This window comes from Heteronotia binoei, chromosome 4, assembly GCF_032191835.1.
Source record: "Heteronotia binoei isolate CCM8104 ecotype False Entrance Well chromosome 4, APGP_CSIRO_Hbin_v1, whole genome shotgun sequence".
Lineage (NCBI taxonomy): Eukaryota > Metazoa > Chordata > Lepidosauria > Squamata > Gekkonidae > Heteronotia > Heteronotia binoei.
In genome coordinates, this window is record NC_083226.1 from 49,407,581 (window position 1) to 49,432,433 (window position 24,853).

At 41.3% G+C, this 24,853-nt stretch overlaps 1 protein-coding gene across 2 annotated transcripts in view; it reads left to right on the forward strand.

Annotated features, from left to right (window-relative positions):
- Positions 1-10,068: 10,068 nt before the first annotated feature.
- Positions 10,069-24,853, forward strand: part of HAUS6 (HAUS augmin like complex subunit 6) — a 28,101-nt gene continuing 13,316 nt past the window's right edge. The window contains exons 1-12 of one of the 2 annotated variants that reach the window (XM_060237243.1): positions 10,069-10,590; positions 11,386-11,481; positions 16,124-16,202; positions 17,283-17,415; positions 18,555-18,690; positions 18,997-19,062; positions 19,329-19,383; positions 19,493-19,666; positions 20,906-21,099; positions 22,084-22,213; positions 22,597-22,699; positions 23,585-23,678. In XM_060237243.1, the coding sequence (XP_060093226.1) occupies positions 10,448-10,590; positions 11,386-11,481; positions 16,124-16,202; positions 17,283-17,415; positions 18,555-18,690; positions 18,997-19,062; positions 19,329-19,383; positions 19,493-19,666; positions 20,906-21,099; positions 22,084-22,213; positions 22,597-22,699; positions 23,585-23,678 (1,403 nt within the window). In that variant the 5' untranslated portion in view covers positions 10,069-10,447. The remainder of the gene's footprint in view (positions 10,591-11,385; positions 11,482-16,123; positions 16,203-17,282; positions 17,416-18,554; positions 18,691-18,996; positions 19,063-19,328; positions 19,384-19,492; positions 19,667-20,905; positions 21,100-22,083; positions 22,214-22,596; positions 22,700-23,584; positions 23,679-24,853) is intronic. The other variant, XM_060237244.1, reaches the window with a different exon arrangement.

Sequence of the window (24,853 nt, forward strand, 5' to 3'; positions counted from 1 at the left end):
CCATGCTACTGTAAGAGGGGAGTCCTGGGAAGGTATGTAGTTGGCAAGGGTGCCAATCCTCCAGGGGTCTCCCAAAGAAGGTCTCTGTGATAACTAGATGCTGGGTAGCAGAGGACCTCAAAGCCAGGCCTCAAAACTGGAAAGGGGGATTGGGAGTCCTGTTCCTCTCAGTCAGGAACCTCTAAATTGAGCAGGTGGCAGCGCTCCCTAGTGGCAGGAAGAAGAATAGCTCCCTCCAAGAGTTGGCAACCCAAAAGAGAACTGATGGGACTGGGTCTGAAGGTTAAATTGGGCCGCCTCTGTCATAAGGAACATAAAAGAACATAAAACAGACATAACATAGTGTACACAGAGGAAAGACACTAAAAATAAAAGACTATAGCCAACCAGCCAGGCAACACTTGACCATGCAGTATTCCCTGGTTACTTGCTCTAAGTCTTACTCGCTTGACGCTCTCTTGGTCAGGCACCACAGTGCAGTTAGACATCACTCCTTCTCATCGTTGAGATGATCATGAAGCTATCTTCCTGTGTCTGCCTATCTGTATTTGGTGTGGCTTCTAGCCAGATTATATTGCAGTTGTTACATAACTGGCTAATTGATTAGTCAATCCTAAACAGGATCTAATTTAGAGCTGTCAACTAACTCACATCTAGATGATAAGCTGTCAGAATCAGATCTAGGTCTATTGTCAAATGAATACAATACAGGTGTGACTAATTGACATGGTATCTAATTAGGTAATTGCCTTGCTGGCACAGCGCATTTACAGGTACAAATCCTGACTACTAGACACTGACTACTACAAACACATATGGTGGATAGAAAGTTTGTTTCTTGACAGGAAGAGTGGTCTGTTCCATTCAGGCTGCAGGAGGGAAAATATCATAAAAACCTCCTGTAACCGGGGAAAGTAGCATACAAGAAAAGATTAGTTACACCTGTGAAATGCTGTCTAGTTTCAGAGGGGAGTTGTAGGAAAGCTTTAAAAAATGTAGTGCCCCAGTGGTACTCTGAGTTCATTCTTTGATCCTCAGAACAGGCCAAAGTCCTGCTGCATATTCCAGGACTTCCCTTCCTTCACTACAGTTTAATGAGGGACTATAGCAAAGTGTCATTCCCTTGGTCCCTAAGATAAATTCAGGAGTTTATGCCTTGAAAAAAACCAACTGTTTTTCAAGAAAAGCTTGATAACAGTAAAAATCTTTAAATGTTCAGGCCAGCAGGAAGTTGGGTAATTATATATTTTAAAAGATAAATCACTAATATATGAGCCAGTTTAAAGGTTGTAGTAGTAGTAGCATTTACTACAGTGACTTCTTTAGGCTGAAGGCAAGCACCAGAGTATTTATTAGTAGGAGCTTTTAGCATTGTGCATGGGACAATGTTTCTATGACCAGAGAAGTTAGTGTTAAAATATGCAATCTAATTCATATAGCTTAATCTTTGTAATAGTGTCCACAACTACTACCTAAGGCTCTCTAAATCTTGCAGAAAACTCCAGGACTGAGAACTGCATTTTCTATTTTTTCCAAAATAGAGAAAACTCTATTTTCTATTTTTGCAGCTAACCATCTTCCAAATTTAGCTAGAATATCTGCACATACATAGATGTCGTCCGGGCGGGTGGGGGTGGGGGAGTGTTGCTGCGATCTGAATGCATGAAAACTGTAGTAAAGAGATGGAGGTGGTGACCAGGTGGTAAGGAGAAGCTGGAAGCAGAAGGTGAGGAGAAATGGAATTTCTCCCTCTCTAGGAAGTCCCGACTCGTAACAACTCTATGATGCTATATAGCAGTTTGGTGTAGTGGTTAAATGCATGGACTCTAATCCGAGAGAACTGGGTTTGATTCCCCACTCCTCTATATACAGCCAGCTGAGTGATCTTGGGTCAGTCACAATTCTCTCAAGAACAGTTCTCTCAGAGCTCTCTCAGCCCAACCTACCTCACAGAGTGTCTTGTGGGTAGAGAAATGTAAAGGAGACTAAGCCACTCAGACTTCAGTGAAGGGCAGTGTGTATAAATCCAATCTCTTCCTCTTCCTCCTCCTCACGCTAGCTATATTACAGTGCAATTCTATGTATGTAAATGCCAAAATGCTACTGAGTTCAATGATACCTATTCCCAAGTAACTGTATTTCGGATTGCGGCCTTAGTCTACTGTGGCAAAAGCACAGGTAATAAATCTGATCATCTTTAAAGATGCTACAAAACTTGAGCACTGTGTGCTCCTGCTGGTATACCACATTACAGCAGCAGTAACATTACTTCAGGTGTACTTATATTTTCACTAGTTGACACCTCTGGAAGCATATCAATGAAAAAATGAAATGAAAGATAGCAATACTACTTAACCATCAGTTCAACAGTGACCATGATAAAACTCAGATGTCTTTTGCTTCAGAGTAATGGTAAAAGTCTACAAAAAGGTGTGTGTGGCTGACAATGTGGGTGCCCAGAGTCAAAAAGGACAACTTAGGTGGTGTCTGAAAAGTGGGAAAATATGTCTGAGAGAACTGGAATGGCAAACAGAATTCTTTCTTATACCCCATTCTTCTAATTGGGAGTGTTCACCTCCTTAGGGGCTGGCTCTGTAAGGAGGCATAGTGAGGCAGTGACCTGTGGCAAAAGGGAAGAAGCAGCCTCCACCATCTCCCTTACCTGTCATACCCCTTATTGCCACCTTCTCTTCCCTCTCTGCATCTCTGCCTGAACATGCCTGGGAGCAGCTACTTAAACAGAGCCAATGGGAAACCGTCTTCTGTTATCCCCCAGAATTACACTGGAAGCTGCTTTGGGTCCCCATTTGGGAAAAGCAGGATATAAATAGTAGACCATAAGAGAAGCCAGGTTGGATCAAAGCAATGGCCCATTTAGTCCAACACTCTTGTTACAAAGTGACCAAAAAACACAGGTGCCATTCACCCAGGACACTAGAAGCCCTCCTACTGTCCTCCCCCACCCCCCCAAGCACCAAGACATATAAAGAAAACATCCACAGTTCTTCAGGAACAGTCACATTCTTTTGTCCTTGGCCCTGGCTCCGGTCCTTTTAGGCCTAACCCAGTCTCACTGTTCTGTCATGCTGTATCCTTTGATACCTACCAGGGGTGGGGCGATCCTGGATTTAGTCCTAAGTAATGCCCAAGACTTGGTGAGAGATGTAAAAGTGATTGCGCCACCTGGGAGCAGTAGGCTTCCCAACCCTCCCGCCCTGGCGGGGGACCCCAGGATTTCCACCCTCTTGCCCCACTCCCCAAAAAAACGGAATCGGGGGGAGGGAGGGAACATGGCGAGCCACGGCATCCCGGAGCGGGCGAGACCGCCGCACCGCGCCGCTGCCGCCCCCTCCCCGCCCACTGCAGCTGCTCCTCCGAGATGGGCCCAGACTGAGCCCATCTCGGAGGATCAGCCAAGAGGCGGCAGCAGCGCAGGCAAAACCAGAGAAGGGGAGGGCGGAGGCAGGCCAGGAGCATGGCGAGCCGCGAATCCGGGCCCTTCTAGGACCCGGACTCATGGCTCGCCACGCCCCTGGACTGCCTTTACCCCCCCTCCGATTCCACCCCAGAGGCGGAGCGGGTCAGGCCGCCGTGCCGCTGCTGCCCTCCCCCCGGCAGCTGCTCCTCTGAGATGGGCTGCTCCTCAAAACCAGAGAAGGGGAGGGCGGAGGCAGGCCAGGAGCATGGCGAGCCGCGAATCCGGGCCCTTCTAGGACCCGGACTCATGGCTCGCCACGCCCCTGGACTGCCTTTACCCCCCCTCCGATTCCACCCTAGAAGCTCAGATAAAATACATACCACAAGTTAGGAAAGGCACAAACAGGCATAAGAAAAGGCCTGCATGGTTAACAAACAAAGTGATGGAAGCTGTAAAAGGTAAGAAGGACTCCTTTAAGCAGTGGAAAACCAGTCCAAGTGAGATTAGTAAAAGGGAACACAGGCTGTGGCAAATCAAATGCAAGACTGTAATCAGGCAGGCAAAAAGGGACTATGAGGAGCATATTGCAAAAAAGAAAGACCAACAATAACAATTTTTTCAAATATATTAGAAATAGGAAACCAGCCAGGGAGGCAGTGGGGCCTTTGGATGACCATGGGGTAAAAAGATTACTGAAGGAGGATAGGGAAATGGCTGAGAAGCTGAATGCATTTTTTGCCTCCGTCTTCACTGTGGAAGATGAGAACTTTTTGCCCGCCCCAGAACCACTAATTTTGGAAGGGGTGCTGAAAGACCTGAGTCAGATTGAGGTGACAAAAGAGGAAGTCCTACAACTGATAGATGAATTAAAAACTAATAAGTGACTGGGTCCGGATGGCATACATCCGAGAGTTCTGAAAGAACTCAAAGTTGAACTTGTGGATCTTCTAACAAAAATCTGTAATCTTTCATTGAAATCTGCCTCCGTTCCTGAGGACTGGAAGGTAGCAAATGTCACCCCCATCTTTAAAAAGGGTTCCAGAGGAGATCTGGGAAATTACAGGCCAGTCAGTCTGACTTCAATACCGGGAAAGTTGGTAGAAAGCATTATCAAGGACAAAATGAGTGATGAACACGGGTTATTGAGGAAGACTCAGCATGGGTTCTGTAAGGGAAGATCTTGCCTCACTAACCTGTTACATTTCTTTGAGGGGGTGAACAAACATAGGAGACCCGATAGATGTTGTCTACCTTGACTTCCAGAAAGCTTTTGATAAAGTTCCTCATCAAAGGCTCCTTAGAAAGCTTGAGAGTCATGGAGTAAAAGGACAGGTCCTCTTGTGGATCAAAAACTGGCTGAGTAATAGGAAGTAGAGAGTGAGTATAAATGGGCAGTCTTTGCAGTGGAGGACGGTAAGCAGTGGGGTGCCGCAGGGCTCAGTACTGGGTCCCATGCTCTTTAACTTGTTCATAAATGATTGAGTTGGGAGTGAGCAGTGAAGTGGCCAAGTTTGCAGATGACACTAAATTGTTCAGGGTGGTGAGAACCAGAGAGGATTGTGAGGAACTCCAAAGGGATCTGTTCAGGCTGGGTGAGTGGGCGTCAACGTGGCAGATGCAGTTCAATGTGGCCAAGTGCAAAGTAATGCACATTGGGGCCAAGAATCCCAGCTACAAATACAAGTTGATGGGGTGTGACCTGGCAGAGACTGACCAAGAGAGAGATCTTGGGGTCGTGGTAGATAACTCACTGAAAATGTCAAGACAGTGTGCGTTTGCAATAAAAAAAGGCCAACGCCATGCTGGGAATTATTAGGAAGGGAATTGAAAACAAATCAGCCAGTATCATAATGCCCCTGTATAAATCGATGGTGCGGTCTCATTTGGAGTACTGTGTGCAGTTCTGGTTGCTGCACCTCAAAAAGGATATTATAGCATTGGAGAAGGTCCAGAAAAGGGCAACTAGAATGATTAAAGGGCTGGAACACTTTCCCTATGAAGAAAGGTTGAAAAGCTTGGGGCTCTTTAGCTTGGAGAAACGTCGACTGCGGGGTGACATGATAGAGGTTTACAAGAGAATGCATCGGATGGAGAAAGTAGAGAAAGAAGTACTTTTCTCCCTTTCTCACAATACAAGAACTCGTGGGCATTCGATGAAATTGCTGAGCAGACAGGTTAAAACGGATAAAAGGAAGTACTTCTTCACCCAAAGGGTGATTAACATGTGGAATTCACTGCCACAGGAGGTGGTGGTGGCCACAAGCATAGCCACCTTCAAGAGGGGTTTAGATAAAAATATGGAGCAGAGGTCCATCAGTGGCTATTAGCCACAGTGTGTGTGTATATATGTATATGTGTGTGTGTGTGTGTTATATATAATTTTATATTATAAAATTATAATATGGCCAAAAAAAATTATATATATAATTTTTTTTGGCCACTGTGTGACACAGAGTGTTGGACTGGATGGGCCATTGGCCTGATCTAACATGGCTTCTCTTATGTTCTTATGTTCTTTCATTCCCTATTGCAGGCGCCATTCAACTTAGAAGCAGGATTCATGACCGCCATCTTGTGTCCACGAGCACCACTGCAGCCTACTCAACTTCCCAACTGAATGGGTTACAGCTTGATCTGGGAAAATGCAGGCAGGAACAGCTGGTGCTTTCCCAGGCTCCAAAATAAGGGATGATTCACATGCTTAACCTTTCTGAATGCAGTGATGGGGATGAATGAATGCCAAGCACTGTTCCTGTGTCTGGCAATGCCTATCAATGAAAGCCACCAGCTCAGCCAAAAGGCATGAGAAATGAAACACCGTGCAGTTGCACACTACACTGTTCTAGTCGAAAAGTATTTACAATAAATGCTGCACAAAAGCTCTCCATGATTGTAATTCTCTTTCCTGCCACATGTATCAGCATCTTTGTTGGAAGATGCATTAGTTTCCCTAGAATAAGACACCTAAAATAAAGACACGTATTGGACGATGTCATCCCCAATATGGTCTTTTTCATCAGCCTTATCTGCTGTGAGCAAATCAAAACCAACAAACTCATTCAACAAGAAGGAAGGTTACTCAGTTACCAGCATTCCAACCTTGTTGGAAGGGCTGAGGTTATACATACCTGGATTTCAGCAGTAAACTAATTTATAATGTTGCCTCACGGTCATAGAGAGATTAAGATGTTGGTCTGAAGCAGTGTCAGTTCAGAGGCATCTTTAAAGACCAAAAACGTATAAGCAAAGTATAAGCTTTCGTGCGCATGCACACTTCTTCAGATACGTAAGAACATAAAAGAAGCCATGTTGCATCAGACCAATGGCCCATCCAGTCCAACACTCTGTGTCACACAGTGGCCAAAAAAATTATATATATATATACACACACATACCATAGAGAGAATTGGCTAAAGGTCACTGGCATAATGCATTTTTCCATATAATTGGTTCAGGTTTTCCGGAAATGCAGTTCCAGTTATTCACTTTGTATCTTGAGGTCGCTTTAGCAACAAGAAACTTTATTTTTTTTTCATTTCAAGAAATGTTCAACATATATGAGAATATATGAGAATTTAAAATTATATCAGGAAGCAGTTTGTTTAGTGTGGATAAAAGAATGGATAACGCTGTTAAACAAAAAACTCTTAGTGCTGGAAGGTCACGGAAATAAATTTGGCTGGCACGCGTATTTGTATTCTGGAAAAAAGAAGATGGGACGGTTTTTTCTCTCACCATTACATAAGAAATAATTTGCTTAATACATGGATGAAATATAGGAAATATGGAGATGAAAGAAGACCGTTATGGATAGTGCCAGCTGAAGTAATAAAAATAACGGCTGAGATAGGTGAAGAAAAGTGGTTGTCATATAATCAATTATTAAAAATACAAAGTGGCAAAATAGAATTGAAAACTGCTGAAGAGTTAAATAATAAATATGATTGGTTCCAAATGCAACAAATAAAGAGCTTGGTGGATAAGGATATCAAAACTGAAGGAATAAGAAAAGAACAAACAAATGGAAAAAGTTCTGCTTGGAGATAATGAAAAATTAATTTCAAAAATATATAAATTACTTTTAAAATGGTCTACGGAGGATGAAGTAGTGAAATAGTGATTAAATAGTAGTGAGTAGTGATTAAATGGGCAATTAATGTAAATAAAGACAGATGGAAACTTGGGAATACTTGTGGAAGAATTCTATGAAGCTTTCGACGTGTCATAGTATTAAAGAGAACTGTTTTAAAATGATGTATAGATGGTATATGACTCCTAAAAATTGGCAAAGATGAACAATAGGATGGCAGACAGATGTTGGAAATGTAAAAAACATGAAGGTTCTTTCTACCATACGTGGTGGACTTGTGAAAGAGCAAAAAAGTATTGGCAGATGATTCAGCAAGAAATTTCTAAGATCTTGGGATATGAATTCAAGAAAGTTGCAGAGACTTTTCTATTGGGATTACAAATGGAAAAATTTCCAAAAGAAGATAGAACTGTAATTTGGTACTTGCTTTCAGCTGCTAGGACATTATATGCGCAGTTGTGGAAGCAACAAAAAATACCAGAGAAACGGGATTGGATTATAAAAGTTATGACATGGGGTAAAATGGACACATTAATAAGAATATTAAGAGACTATGATTTAGAAGTTTTTAAGACGAAGTGGAAAAAGTTTAGAAGATATGTAGAAAAAGAGTGGAAAATAAAAGGACATTGGACAATTTTTGATGATTAAGTTTAAAAAAGGGTACCTTTTTAAACTTAAGGGTACCTTTAAATATTAGCATTTTTAGTTAGTAAATAACACCGGCGGGGGTCAAGTAGCGGGGGGGAGGGGTGGGTAGAAAGTAATATATGGGGTAGATAAAAGAAGTTTTTAAAGATGTAAGAAATAGATTTATTACCATATGTTACCAATAAAATTGTTTTAAGCATGTTTGTTTGGAAGACACAAAATATATGAGAACACTTTGGATGCAATCCTGCACATGGCATCATGTATACATTTATCTGGAAGAAAACCCAATGGGATTTCGTTCTGACTCTACACATTCCATACCATTTATACTTAGCATCAGGGCTTTTTCCCCCCTTTTTCCTTTTTTTCTCTTTTTTTAGCAGGAACACACAGGAATGCAGTTTTGGCTGGCTTGGTGTCAGGGGGTGTGGCCTAATATGCAAAAGAGTTCTGGCTGGGCTTTTTCTGCAAAAGAAGAAGAAGAAGCAAAAGCCCTGTTTAGCATATTCTGTTCTCTTAAGACTGTTTTTCTTTGTCTATTTTCCTGCATACCTGTCAAAGTCCCTTCTCTGTGGGTGCACTGCGTTTGTCACATTTCAGACAGGCACACACTCCCCATTTATTAGAGGACACCAATTATGAGAATACTTGGCAATGGCATGAGCAAACATTGCATTGTGCAAGGGCACAAAATATTCAGTTTTAAATAACCTGGAAAAAAATCGATATCCTTTCCAATACAAGGTCAGCCACGGAGTCCTAGTAACAACATTCACAAAGCCCTATAAAAGAGAAACCATTTCCATCTAAGGGGGTGGGGAACGTCAGGCCGAAGGGCCGTTTATGGCCCTCGAGATCACTTGGTCCAGCCCTCAGGGATTGCTGGGCCAAGCCGAGTCATGAGGCGGCCTCCCTGGGGCCTGGCTGGCCAGGGAGGATCGTAGGGCCCAGCTGCACTGTGCAGCAGCCTCCCCAGGGCTTGGCAGGGACTGCGGGGCCCATGCTGTGCAGTGGCCTCCCTGAGGCCTGGCTGGCTGGACAGGATCGCTGTGGGGCCTGGAAAAGTCACTGTCACAGTTTGGGTAAGTTTTCCCCTCATTTATTTTCCTTTTGTTCTATTCCCCGCCCATTTGTTTCCCTTGATTTCCCTTTCTTTCTTTCCTTTTATTCTCCTTTCTTCCCCCCATTTCTTTATTTCCATTTATTTCTATTTCTCCCTCCCCCATTATTTTCCTTTATTACCTTTTCTTCCCCTCATTTCTTTATTTCTGTTCCTTCCTTCCTCTCTCTCTTTCTCTGCGGAGCCTGAGTGGTGGGCTTTGTGAAGGAGTGCTGCTGGGGTATGTGGGCACCTTTAAAAGTCTGCTGGGAGCAGCTGCAGTTTCTGCATGAAGGAAGGAGACAGGGGTGGGGTGGGAGCCAGTTACCACCAGTTCACATTGCACTTGATTATCCCAGAAGGTGTGGCCTAATAATGCTAATGAGTGAGTGACCTAATATGCTAATATTAGGGGATGTGGTCTAATATGCTAATGAGTTCCTGCTGGTATTTGCCTAGGGCAGCAGGTGTGGGGGTTGCGCCAAATTAGGCTCGCCCCACGTGACTTCAAATAGAAAAACAATTATGTGCATTAATTTCGCCGGCCTGAATTGTTCTCCCTTGGGGGAGCATTGTTGATAATTTTGTATAGCCCGCAAATGATATTATAACTATACAAATGGCCCTTGGTAGATAAACGGTTCCCCACCCCAATCGAGGTAAATATGATCCAGGCAAGGAAAGACCGTTCTACTGCACCCCGAACCAGAGGGCGCTCAACTTAATGTCTTCAAAGAGGACTACATATCCCAGAATGCAATTCACTCTACGCGCAGCCAGCTATTATGGGAAAAGAACGTTAGACGCTTTTTTCTTTTTTTGCGAGAAGGGAAACGTTGGTCGGATGCCCAGGCGCAGTGCGTTCTAGGACTGGGGGTTAATGTGCTCCCAGCAACTGGCAGGCGACGTGAGGTGTTAAGAACTGCGCAGATGTTCCTTGGCCGCCGCGCCACGCCCTCTGTCATGACGTCATCCCTCCCTTCGATTTCTCTTTTGGCGGTCTAACCAAAATGGCCGTGAGAGGGATAGCGGGGTTGGTGTTAACGGAAGCGGTATCAGCTGCAGGCGGGAAAGCTTGCTTTTTAGCGAGGGGAGTGTCGCCTCCTCCTAGCAAAGCCCCGTTCGCATCTTTGTGAGGCGATATTAAGGCCTCTGGAAGCGTCGGTCTCTTAGCTGGATAGCGAAGATGAGCAAGCCGCCTTTGTTAAAGCAGCCGCTGCCTCCTAAGTGGGAGAAAGAGCATCTCTGGCTCTACCTTCTGGCTCTGGGCTTCGACCCGAGAGGAGCCGCTGCCGCTGGGAAGAAGTCGATTCATCTCCACCTGGGCCCGTGAGTAGAGTAGGCTGCTGGGGTAACTGCTTTGTAGGCAAAGTGGTTGTCCCGTCCAGTGTTCCCTCTAAGCCATGGAGTCTTGTGAGCAAAACTTCTACTTTGTGAGCTAGTGACATTCAAGTTGTGAGCTACTGCACTAATCAGTTTGCTTTGGGGCTATTTTTCCTGAGCTAAGACAAAAAATGTGTGAGGATGCCAAACATCTGTGAGTTAGCTCCCACCAACTCAGCTTAGAGGGAACACTGGTCCCCTCCCTTGCTCCTTCTTTCTGGTAACGAGATGGCTTCCCTGGGATGGATGTGTGTCCCTTGAAAGTGACGTTGTAAGAAACTTTCTGGTAGGTGCAGTTGAAGGGGTGAATTGTACCTTTTAGAAAGCATCACTCCTCTACTTTCTGCCTGTGACAAAAGGTTGCCAGCCTCCTGGTGGGACCTAGGGATCCCCCGGAATTGCACCACATCTTAAGATCACTTCCCTTGGAGGAAATGGCAGCCTTGGAGGGTAGACTGTATGGCATTGTACCCCACTGAGGTGCCTTCCCTGGCTCTGTTCTGCAAATCTCCAGGAGTTTTCTAACCTGGATCTGGCAATCCAACACCCCCCCCCCCCCCAATCCCCTGCCTGTGGCCAAGAGGGGCCTGGAAACCTATAAAGCTTCTGCCTAGGGAAAGGGGTGTACTCTGATGGATGTTTTAAGAATTGTATGTGCTGTCATGTTTTCTTTGCAGAAATGTTGCATAACATGTATGGGTTTTGTAATTAATTGTGCTCTCCTCCCTTTTTTTGCTAAAGGGATATGTTTGATAAGCCAAACAAAGATGCATTTCACCTTGTTTCATTCTTCTTGTTTTCGAAGCTGGACCAGTCACATTGTAATGAGGTCTTCAGGTAAGTATGAAGTGTCTTTGGCTTTAATTAGTATTTAATTTCTCAAAGCTAATTTGTAGTAAGAAACCTAAAAGATTAATATGCAACAAAAGGGCCAAACATTAAAAACAAACTGTATAATTAATCATAAGTGAACATACATGTATTTATTGTAGAAAACTAAAAACATATAGGGGCCCATCAGTAAGCTCTAGCCTTTATAAAATCATAAAACCACAATGGGAATCCACGTAACTAAACTTGACCTGATGCATTTCAACCTAGACTGTTCTTCAGAGGTCAGAAAAGTAAATACACATATAGGCTCAAAATAGAACAATCTGGACCACAAGGAAATTTCTGTAATAAAAAAATGTGAATTTGTAAAAATTATTTTTATCATGCTATTTTAAGATAAAATTTAGAATAAGAACATAAGAGAAGCCATGTTGGATCAGGCCAACGGCCCATCCATTCCAACACTCTGTGTCACACAGTGGCAAAAAATTTTATATATACAATGAATGAAGAATGAATGAATGAAGTGACAAAGGCTTAAAGATGTTCTTGAGGCCTTTTATTCTACAGCCTTATGTCCTAAGCAAGAGCATACATATTGCATCGGGTATTTTATTGTATGCCTAAGAACAAAATATTGACCAAGTATTAAAGTTAAACCACATTAAAAATAATGCTAAATTAAAACACAAATTTCAAATAAAGAAGGTTACCTCACCACAATTGATCAAGGTAAGTGTAAGGTCAGAGCCTATGTGTCAAGAGTTATGTGTAGTGCAATGAAGCTGGTGCTCAGCTTTAAAATGCAAAGGACCAGATGATGCAGTCATGGCCCAATTAAAGTACATGATCTAATTAGAACAAAGGTCATGAGGGAACAATTACGGGTATACTGGAAAACTTTAAAAAGTTACAAAAATTATTTCAAAATTTTCTCCCCATTATACAAAAAACCCCAACCAATTTCCTCATTCAAACCATGAGGTGTTAGATCCCTAGAGTGTGAATCCAAAATGTCTTTCTGTCCTTCAGACGCTGCATAAGCTGTTATTTGGGAGCACGTATTTGTTTCAAGAACTGCAGGCGCTTATCAGAGTGATTTGATGAAGTCCAAAGGAGCATTCTTCCTTAGAAGATGGATGTTACTTCTGTGCTCACAAATCCTAGCTTTCACAGTCCCAGTTGTATAGCCAGTGTACAGTGCATATTATACAATAAATAACTGATTTGGAATTACAATTAAACAATGACTTAATGAAATACTTTGCTTAGTAGAGTCCAGAAAATAATCAGTGCGATACATTAAATTGCAAACAGAGCAACCTCCACATGGAAAACTACCTGCTGGTCTGTCCCTGCCATCCACTCCCATCTGTCTTGTTTGAATGGAATTTAATCTGCTGTTAACTAAAACATCCTTCAAGTTCTTAGATCTTCTATATGTAAAAAGGGGAGGAGAATGGCATCTGGGAACATTAGTGAGGAGATGCCAGTGTTCATAATTCCCTTACCCAGGGCTTTTTGGGTAGAAAAATCCCAGCAGGAACTCATTTGCGTATTAGGCCACCCCCTCTGATGTCACCACTGTTTCACTTAGGGCTTTTTGTAGAAAAATCCCAGCAGGAACTCATTTGCATATTAGGCCACCCCCTCTGATGTCACCACTGTTTCACTTAGGGCTTTTTGTAGAAAAAGCCCAGCAGGAATTCATTTGCATATTAGACCACACCCCTGACATTAACCCGGCCGGAACTGTGTTCTTGTGCGTGCCTGCTCAGAAAAAGCCCTGCCCTTACCTGTCTTGACCTACCATCGAATGTTAAGGGAATAATTAGTTTCTCAGCTTGACTTTTTCTAGTTTTAGGGGCCATTAAGGACGACCTGCAGGTGTTTTTTGCTTTATGATAAGCTTGTTTAACTAATCTAAAGGTTACATAACCCCTCTCCCTAAACTGTCTCATTAGTAAAGAAGCCTGTTTAACAAAATCAGAGTATTGGCTGCAATTCCTTCTAAGTCTCAGCATTTGAGAGTATGATAAGTTCTTCTTTAAGTGTTGGGGGTGAAAACTATCACTTACAAATAAGTACTTATAAGTGATAGTTTCCACCCCTAACACTTAAAGCTTACTAGTTTGCTGGAAACTAATGTTCCTAGATGCTGTCCTCCTCCCCTTTTTACATTGATAGTTTCCACCCCTAACACCTGAAGCTTACTAGTTTGCTGGGAACTAATGTTCCTAGATGCTGTCCTCCTCCCCTTTTTACATATAGAAGATCCCTAAGAACTTGAAGGATGTTTTAGTTATCTCTGCCACACAAAGCAGAAAGCACCCAATGAGGGAACTCTGTGTGTGTGTGTGTGTGTGAGAGAGAGAGAAAGGAGGGCAAAGGGAGGCAAGAGGCAGGAAGCAAAGAGCCACTGAGGGAGCTGGGGGAAAAGCAAGCTACGGTGCAGCTGCAGTGGCAGTCCTGGAAAAGGAAGTAGAAGAAAGTTGCTTGTGGGACGGATCTGAGCCCTGAAGGGGCATATCCAGCCCAAGGGCCATATGTTTGATATTGCTGAATAGATGAAAAGTTTATTTTAAAATAGCAAAGCATATTAATGATTTTGTACTGAGCAAGAAGCCCAGAGTAAGACTTAAAATATTACAAGATATTTTAAAAAGAGGCAGTGCAGCTGTACCAAATATGAAATTGTACCATAGTGCAGCTGCAGTAGTCTGGGTGTCAGATTGGATTATAGAACTACAGAAGGAACATTACATTGGAGATAATACAGAAAGAATTCATAATTACCTATTAAGAAATTGTTAAAAACTAATCGAAGACAAGGCAATCATATTTTGAGGAGTGGACTATTAAGAATATTGTTTTAATGTAGAAGTAGGATAAGTTCACTAACCTCGCCATTGACATCCCCAGTTGACACTTATTACAACATCAGTACAAGGAAAAAACCCCTGACCATGTAACTTATGAGTATATGATGGATAGAAAAGAAAAAAATCAAATCCTGGCAAGAAGTTCAAAATGAAGGAAACATATTCCATGGTTGTTATGTCCTTAAATAGTTTCTAAACTTAAAGAACAAATAGGTAAAGGAGGGAGTTGAGAAAGAAAACAATTTTTGAACAGTTAATCACTGAGGATCTAAAGCACCTATGGGAAAATTTACAAAATGCTATTGCAATATAATAGTGAAGCAGAGCAAGTTAAAAAACTGTACAATAAAATGGATGTAAAATTTTGGTAGAAACATACATATAAGTCAGTGGGAAAACCTATAGACTAAAGAAATTAATAATAATAATAATAAACTTTTATTTATATCCCGCCCTTCCCGCCGGAGCGGGCTCAGGGCGGCTAACATGACATGGTATACCATGATTTATAAAACAATTTTAAAATACAATTAATACATACAGTTAAAACAGTTACATTAAATTACAGTTAAAATTAAGTTAAGGTGCTATATTCAGTTGGTGTATTTCGATGGCGAGATATCGCTTTCAGGGTTCCTCATATGCTTGCAGAAAGAGAGTGGTTTTGCAAGCCCTGCGGAATTGATTAAAGTCCCACAGGGCTCGCACTTCCTCCGGCAATTGGTTCCACCAGTGGGGGGCCATTACAGAAAAGGCCTGCTCTCTTGTTACTCTTAGTTTGGCCTCTTTTGGTCCAGGGATCCTTAGAAGGCTTTGAGAACTAGATCTTAGTGCTCTCTGGGGAACGTGTGGGGAGAGGCGGTCCCTAAGGTAGGCAGGGCCTCGGCCATATAGGGCTTTAAAGGTGATAACCAGCACCTTATAGCGAACTCGGAATATAATTGGAAGCCAGTGCAGTTCCTTCAGCCCAGGCCGCACATGTTCCCACCGAGGTAGTCCCAGTAGCAGCCTGGCCGCAGCATTCTGCACTAGCTGCAACTTCCGAGTTCGGCACAAGGGCAGCCCCATGTAGAGGGCATTACAGTAGTCTAGTCTCGAGGTGACCGTTGCACCTCGAGACTAGATTTATGGAATGTCAAATACTAAGGAAGAATTGTTATGAAATGGTTTTTAGATGGTATGTTACCCCCAAAGATATAGCTAAAACAGATAAAGATTATAATGAGAAGTGCTGGAAATTTCAGAATACAGATGCAGCATCCTATCACATGTGGTGGACATGTAAGAAATTGTTGTATAGAGATACATGATGGGAAGTATTTTCTCAACTCAAAGCTGAAAACCAAGAATAAATTGAAATTAAAACAGAAAATCATAAAAGGAAGCAGACAATTATGTTTGCAGCAAATCAGATATGAAGGTAGATGGAGGAGATAGAATAAAGACATTTAAATAAAGTGAAATATTAAAAGTAAATATAAATAAGTTCTATATAAATGTATGACTTGATTGATAACTATAGTTTGGATTATTCATGATTTATGTATGATCTGTATGACTGTTTATGTTCTGTGTATGATTTAGGTTGTTGTAGATAATATTTCTGTTTTTGTAAATTGAAATAAAAATTATTTAAAAATTTATAGTAACTTGTAGGGCACAGAATTTACCAAGGACCTTTTAATTGTTATCCATGTGCAAGTAATCTGATTTCTTGAGTATTTGCTGAAATTTATCTCTTTCCCTCCCCTGGGAATGGAAAGATTTTGTTTTCCTCCAGCAGACAAGAAGACAGACTCTGAATTCAGGAAGCAATGCTGTGATTGGCTAAGAAAAATTTCCGTAAGTACCAATTAGAATGAAATGCAGTATGTGAAAACCTTGACTATCTTTAGCTGTAATTGTGGACTTATTATAGATATTTTTTTCTGCTAGACACTGCATATCCACAAAAGCTTTGTATGCGGCGTTCTATGTATACGTTTAAATGTTGAGCCTGTCTTGTCTTTTGAAGGTTGAAAACAGTTCTCAGGTGCATATTCTCTCTCTCTCTCTCTGTACCTCTTAATCTTTACAGCTGGCTCCCATCTATGGGCAATAATTTGGTCTGTCTTGTAATTATTCTTTTGGTTTTTTAAAAAAATTCTCATTTGGGTTCTTCTAGTTTGATGACATGTACAACATAATCCAGTGCTTACAGCACATGGAAAGGAAAAGGTCCCCTGTTCTAGCGCCAGTCGTTTCAGACTCTGGGGTGACGTTGCTTTCACAATGTTTTCATGGCCGACTTTTTACGGGGTGGTTTGCCATTGCCTTCCACAGTCATCTACATTTTCCCCCCAGCAAGCTGGGTACTCATTTCACCAACCTTGGAAGGATGGAAGGCTGAGTCAACCTCGAGCCTGCTACCTGAAACCCAGCTTCTGCTGGGATTGAACTCAGGTTGTGAGCAGAGCTTTGGACTGCAGTACTGCAGCTTTAACACTCTGTGCCACGAGGCTCTTTAGAGCACATGAGGTTGTACTTAAAGGATTCACTGCCAGTGTAAAGGTACAGTTGGTTCCTTTACACTTATACTGAATTCTGTCACCAGTGAAATTGTGGAGATAGTACTTACCCTGCCGCAGCATAAAAACTGGTTTATTCCAACCAAGAGCAGTTCTGTGGCAAAAGGTCATTGTGTCTATTGCCAACTTTTCAGGACTATTAGTAGCAGATGTCTTATTAACTCTTCTCAAGCCTTAAGCAATGCAGAGACAGATATGGTCATTGTTTAGTATGCATGACAGGTTGTTAGTAACTTGGCTAAGATTATTTTTAAATTAGGTGCCCATTTGAGGCACAGTAGACATAGCTAAATGATCAAGATTGGACCAAAGACTAAATTGTCAAAATGAATTCTTAATTCATTTAATTATCTAGGATGAATATGGGAACAACTTTCCTTCAGTATATGCATCATTATTCCTTTCCCCTGGTGGTCCCAATTTCATTCACCTAATGTTCCATTTTGCAAGATGTGTCCTCTTGCATCACATCAAAACAGATTCTGCAAGTAAGTAATAGTTTTAAATGTTTCTAAACTTAAAAGCTGGGGAGTAGGACCAAGAAGCAGTTCATGAAATGCTCTCCATCCTGAACTCTCTTTTACTGGAAGGTAAATTAAACTGTTCTGCTAGGCTATGTGCAGTCTGCTGTATGTCAGTTTTGCTGGAGTGTATACCTCTATTTGTCACAGAACCGTGTGCATGTTGAAAATTCTGAGATGCTCTTTTGTTTCATCAGGTTGGATTCCACCTGAATTCTGGAAGTGCAATTACCTCCTTTTCAGAGCAGCCCAAAGTGTCTCCTCAAATGCTGTTCTTGGGAGAAAGGAGATCTCAGGAGCAGTGTTCCCTCTAAACTGAGTTAGCATGAGCTAGCTCACAGATTTTTAGCCTCTAGCTCACACATTTTTGTCTTAGCTCAAGAAGGATGACCCCAGACCACACTAATTATGCAGTGGCTCACAACTTTAATGCCACTAGCTCACAAAGATTTTTTGTTCACAAGATACTGCAGCTTAGAGGGAACATTGCTCAGGAGTACCATTAGGAAGGAGTCAGAGGTTAATTTCCTTCTCCACCTTCATGTGTGGATGTTTTTGATGGGCTCTATCTCCTTACTTATTGTGTCCCCCTGGGAGCTCTGTGCAAATATGTTGCTCCAGCACTCTTCTGTGGCTATAGGCTGATGAATAAGATCAGTAATAAAACCAAATAAGCTGTCTTCCAAACAGCTTGTTCACCAGTACAGATTACCTCATTTCAGAGCTGTCTGCTAAGGTTCCACAGAATGGTTTGAAAACCATCTTTATTGCCAAATTAGATTGTGATGATTGGGCAGATACACCAGCAGCACCAATAAAGATTCTTCTTAATGGAAACTTAATGTTAGTACCCAGGAGTTTGAAACTTTAGCTTGATGTGGATCTGGTTATTAATAATTTGATGCTGAGCAATTTGCAGCATTTGTGAAGTCCCAAGGAAATTGATAGAATATATTATATTAGTGCTGTAAGTAACCAATATGTACACACAAATGAACAGCTATAGCATGTTGTACATGTGGAGATCCTTGCTTTTCTGTAATCTTAAAGGGATGTCTGCACTCATAGTTAAATATGAAAAAAATAACTTAACCACTCTTCTATAGGAGTTCCTGAATCGCTGAACTTGAAATCTCCAGACTTGCATATGGCCGCTGCAAAATACTGTGTGGCACACCACAGATTTTTACAGAATCTACAAAAGGAAGATGTAATAATTCAAGAACTTCAGAAAAAAGTATTGTGAGTGGTGATTTCTGCCAATAAGTATAATGTATTAGGGTTCATATTACTGTTGGATATTTGTATGTTCTTTAACTACTATATAGAAATTTGCAATTTGTATCAGAGTGATAAGTTTGAAAAACTAACCACCAGTTACTGAGGATGACTTCATAGCTTTTCTGTAGTGTCAGGAAATATATTTCTCAAATGAAAAAGCAATTGAATTCACTTTTTTCTTGCAATAGCCATCAGAACTTAGTTGCCAATTCAAATTTATATTCTGTTATAACTATGTCTTGTGACTTTGCCTTTCTGTGTATGCAGGGTTTTCAGTAAGCAAATAAGAGATTTAAGATATGAAAATTCAGAACTGGACAAACAGCTCCAAAAGTAAGTGTTGTTGGCTTGCTTGCTTGTTTCCTGTTTCTTTCTGCATTTGCAGTGCAGTAATTATTAGGGGTATGACCAGAAAATGGAGGAGTGAGGTTGGGGTATTTTGTGTGCTCATGTGTATATTTGTATTCTCCTGCTGAATTGTTTGAGTTATGAGATCAGAGTGAAATGTACACAAAAGCAAATGTTAATTACAGATTGTATTGCACAAATCATACCTCTGGCAATAAAATTTACTTTTACCCCCTTTTATGTTTGGACAGAGCAGAAAAAAATATTGATCAGAGCCAGAACAACACAACAGAAGATGTTAAAAAGGTAAGATGCTTTGCCCATGTATTTTCAGTTGTCACCATCTAATACCAAGCTCCTGTTAGTACAAATAATTTTGTATTCTATTTGCCTTTTCCCCTGCACTGTCTCAAAGGTTCGTTCTATGTGGGAATCAATACTAGAAACAATTAAACGTCTTCAGAAAGAAAGACAAGTTGTTGATTCAGTTGTCAATGGTCATGTAGGCCAGTATACATTAGATGGCGCCAGTACTACTGTCAGCGTCCCAAGGCTTCTGCTTGAAAAAGTTGAAAAAGAAATGCACAAAGTAAGTGCCTTTGCTTCTTTATCTCTCTTCAAATACTTTATTAATTTCTGAATTATTTGACTTTGTTGTCTGAAACAGGCTTGTAATAGCTGTTAACAGCAGCTCTTAATTTAAAGCCTAGAGGAACATCTCTCAGCAGCATAGTTAAGCAACCTTGAACTGAGGAATTCTGTTTTTAAGTTAATAAATTCAGTTTTAACAGAAATGTGTCTTTTAATTTATGGGTAATGTCTGGTTTTAAAATTTTTGTTTTAAGACAACTGAACAAATTTTCTCCAGTTCAGAATTCAGTATACAACTTGGATTCATGGGAAGGCTTCTTTATACAAATATGATTTTTATCCATGCAATATGGCTTCCCCACCATCTCCCTACTTCTGTAGTCTAAAACATCCCCCAGAATGCTGCTTCTGTGGGGTGGGGCAGGGATCTTTAGGAGTTGAAGTTAGAGGTTTGTTGCTGACAGGGGTGAATTAGTGGATTCCATCCCCATGGAAGCTCTCTCATAGTATAATATGCATCTGCATTCAAGGGGATTGTGTTAATTCCTGTGGACAGAGCAAATTGTTCACATTCAACTGAATGTATGTCCGTTTTCCTCCAGCGGGTGGAAAAAGGAAGCTGTTGCAGCTGCAGGAAATTCTATGCATCTGTCAGCTTTCCTGTACATATCATTGCCTATTGGTTGAAAGAAATGAAATTAAAACCTACAGGTAGGATTAGACCATGGGCAGTTCATTAATCCCCTGACTGAACAAAGCCCCTTAAAGATGAACAAATGTCATTCCAGCATAAGCTTTCCATAAGTCAGCTCTCATTTCATCAGCTACTCCAGGATATTGGGTTGAATTGAACCTGAGACTTTCTGTATGCAGAACAGAACCTCTGCCACTGAGCTATGGCCCTTCCATAGCCTGGTAACTATTCTTTCTCTCCCAGCATTGAGTGCCGACTTAGAGAAGATTATACTGGAATAAATTGTTAGTGTTTAAAAGAGCTACTGAACTTCTGTTTTATTTTGCTGCTAAAGGTGCATTCACACTACACTAAATGTGTTTTGCAGCTGGATTTTTACTGTGTAAGAATAGCAGAAATCCAGTTGCAAAATGCATAAGCTATGTGATGATGCTTTCATTTCCCATTGCAGTATTCAGTTTCCTTTATCCTGTTCTTTAGTAGTTGGAAGGGGATGGTCTGTCATGATGTGCAAGTGTGCTAATCAGTTTTTTATGTTTGAAGCTGCAGATTGGAAATATATATGAAGCTGGAAGACTAAATATTTTAACTGTTCTTGAGTTATTAAATAATGCCTTGGAAATGTTGATGCTTGAACGCCAGCATATTGAGAAGAATTCACTGAAACTGGATTTTCAGTTTTTTGAAGGAAAGACCAAATTCCAGAATGAGACTTTATTGGGGCTGGAGTCACTGAGGTGAGCTCAGTTTCATTTTGTTGCCACAATCTCTGTTCAAACAAATACTGTGTGCTTACCCCTCATTAATATGCCTCTCCATTTTTCCTCCTGAAAGTCTAAGTCCTACTTTGAGGTATAATTAGGATGCTGCCTGCTGACAGAGATAATTTAAAGTTTATTCTCCCTAATTGTTGATTAAATAAATGTTCTTGCCTTTCAGAAATACACTGCCTAAAATCTGGGCATTTAGTATGTTAGATATCTAAAACGCAAGTTGGTTTGTTCCAAAATTGTTGCGAATATCTTACAAATAATATGTAAATCAAACAGTCTATTGTGATTTTGTAGGTTATCACTTTCTAGTTCCATTATAACCTCATTTATACAGAATAATGCTTTCTAAAGCTAGTGTAGATTTACAGAACAGTATCAGCAGAAACCTTACACTCTACATAAAGGGCTGTTTTGTAGAAAAATAGGTTGGCGGAGTTCATTAGCATAACTCATTAACATATGCCACCCCCCATCAAAAGCAACCCAATGCAAGAAAGGAGAGCCCTGAGTGAGTGAAGCCTGCTTGGCTGGCTAGAGATCCAAGCAGGCCTTGCTCCCCTGGGGCTCTCCTGGGCCACCCCCTCCCACAGTCAAAAGGCCAGCAAACCACCTCCCACCCAAAATCACATAAGAAGTGGAGAAAGGGTGGCGCATGCAGGCTTCTCCAGGGGCTAATGAGGGCTGCTGGGAGCGCGGCAAAACTCCTGGTGGCTGGTTGGCTGCCCGCTCTCCTAATCCAGGGATTGTTATTTAGCTGCACTTACTATTCAATTGACAAGGTAGGTGGGGAGAAAGAGGGCACCCTCAGAAAGGTTCAGAAGCTGTTCTCCTGTGAGCTCCTGCTAAATCTGAGGCCTGCTTTACATTGCCAATAATTTAATTCCTTCAGTTTGCTGAAGTAAAACTCTTTAATGTTGGCTGGTAAACATATTCTTGTTAATATTACAGGCACAAATTAAAACATGAGGATCATGTATCAATAAATCAGTCAATTGCTGAAAAACAGAGAGAATGGGATTTGAAGTGGGAGAACTGTCTCGGAGAGTCACCTTTTCTTTTCATTAAAGAACCTAACCCTGTAAGTATCTTTTTTGGAAAAAGAAGGAAATGTTGAGCTTATGTTCAAGAAGAAATATGTGTTAAATGCATGTTGAAACAACTTTTGAACATCAGTTTCAACTAGCAAGTCCGTAGGAATCTTATGGATTGTGGGACAAATGCTTAGTTAGTTTAACTGGTACAGTTCTTCTTTCCTGCTTGTGTTCCTGGGAAAAACAGTCAAGCTTATGGCTTTTAATGTGCTTAATCAATACACCTAGTAGTAGTCTCTTAAAATAAAAGCTGATTTGATGGAAACTTAATATATTGTGTGAATGTGGTGTTCGGGTATCCAAAATTTTAATCACATTAATATTGAAAGCTAAGAATATTTTTGACCTTAACCTGTTGGTTTTTTTAAAGGCACTTGATTTATTACCAGCTATGCCTCCGCTTTCTTTTACCCCTACTACAGAGGAAGCTTATAAAAGCAGTATATTTTGCCAGTATCCAGCATCAATTCCTGGTAAGCTTTAGGAATTTTTTTTTAAAACTAATTTAGGAATAATCTGACCTGGTCCCTGACATCCTTATCCTGTGCGTGTAGTTGTGGGTTTCAGAAGAGGCCACCAGCTCTGTTCTCTGCTTCTTAATCATTGTGAGAACCTAATTCCACAATATCGGCTACAAGAATGAATTGGTAAAAATGTTATTGACCAAAAACTGTAAGCCTTTTTTTTTTCTTTGTCAGTAACATTTTTAGCAATTCATCATTACCACAGCTAATCTATATTGGCTTTTGTATAGTTAAACATTCCAGCTTTTCTCTTGGTCAGTAATGCAGCTTGGTTATGGACTATTAAGATATTAAGTGTGCAGAAGATCTGTTCTGTCTAGAATCCCAGGATGTGATGGTTTAATCAGTGGTATGTCCAAGTCTAAAAGTTTGTGGTAATCAAGAGCAGGTGATTTGAATACTGTGTCTTGAAGAGCTGTGACCGTTTGAACATATTATGATCACTGTTATCTACTGTGAGTGGCAGCAGCTCTGTTGAGTAGAATTGAATTGTGGACCTTCCTCATGCAAAAGATATTCTACGATTAAGCCCTTTTCTAGTCTGGCTGTTAGGGAAAGACTTCATTAATGTAAAGTTAAGATCAATTATCTCATTTATCAGTTTTTAAATTCCATATCATGAGGCTCAAGACACAATGTACTATAGATTCTAACACCTGCACAGTTTTGGCCATCTTGCCAAGTTATGTTTAATGACTGCGGATTTATCACTGCAGTTTGAAGAAAATTAGTAGTGCTTGGTAATAACTACAACTATTTATATTTTCTCTCAAAAACATTGTATTGTTTGGGTTGAGTATTAAAATCAAATCTGCTTAAACAAATATTTTTCAGACTTGACAAAAAAACTCATTCAGACAAATGAATTTAAGAAAGACAGTGAACCATTGAGAAGTGAAGTCAGCGCATCTTCAGTAATCACAGATAGGTATGGCTTCTAAAACAGCAAGCATATGTATGGGATAAATCTGTAATTAATGCATCAACAGGCATTAGTCAGGAATAAAGCGTCTCTTATCAGGGCTTCCATTCTTCTGACTATCAAGCAGGAACTCATTTGTAAACTGTCAGTCTTTAACTTTGTAATATAATTCAGAATCTGAGTTCTAAATTCGTTAAACAGAGCCTGGCAACAAACAGTGGTCACTCACATGTCTGCCATCTCTGGTGAGTGCCCCCCTACCTTTGTTGTCTTCCCACCCACCCGAATGAAGGCATTCACACACACACAACTCAAGGGGAGCTAGTCTCTGCCATCTGGAGAGCACTTGTAATTCTGTTATCTCCAGCTCTCACCTGGACATTGGCAACAATGGTTTTTGAGGAGGAGATAGCTGACTTGGAGGGTGGAGCCTGTGGCATTGTACCTGTCTGAGGTCCCACGCCTCCTCAAACCCACCCTTCTCCAGGCTCCACCCATCAAATCTCCAGGAATTTGCCAACCTGGAGTTGGCAGCTGCTAAGTTGCATTGTCCTAGGGGGGGCTGCTTCTGAACAGGAGCAAGCAGCCAGTCCTAGTGAAGCCATGCCAATCAGGTGGCATCAAGCACCCACAGGATACTGCCAGGCCTAGAGTAGGCAGCCTCCAGGTGGAGCCTGAAGATCTGGGATCACAGCTGAACTGCAGACAACAGATTTCTCTCCCCTGAAGAAAATAACTGCTTTGAAGAGTGGACTCTGTGGCATTTGTCATGGACCGGTCAGGGTCAGCTTGGGAGGGTGACCACTATAAATTTTTCCTTAGTCACCTTCCCTCAGGCACACACATAGAAATCCTGTCAGAACTGTAAAAAATAGGCACCAGACAGTTTTAAATTCAAAAATTAAAGAAATATTTATTGGATTACAAAAGGCAAGGCCTACTGGGCACTAGGAAGGCTTTGCAGTTCAGATGATATAGCCCTATGCTCTGGCTACTCAAATAATAAAAATAACAGTCAGTCACTCTTTTCCACACTCACAGAAGAACTCCTGACTGGTGCTAGATTAATTCTCCCTCACAGACATTTCATACTAGCATCCAGGACTCACACCACTGAGAGCTAATACCAGCCCCTCACTCCGGTGTGTGTCAGCCCCAGCTAGTTTTCTGGACTGAATCTT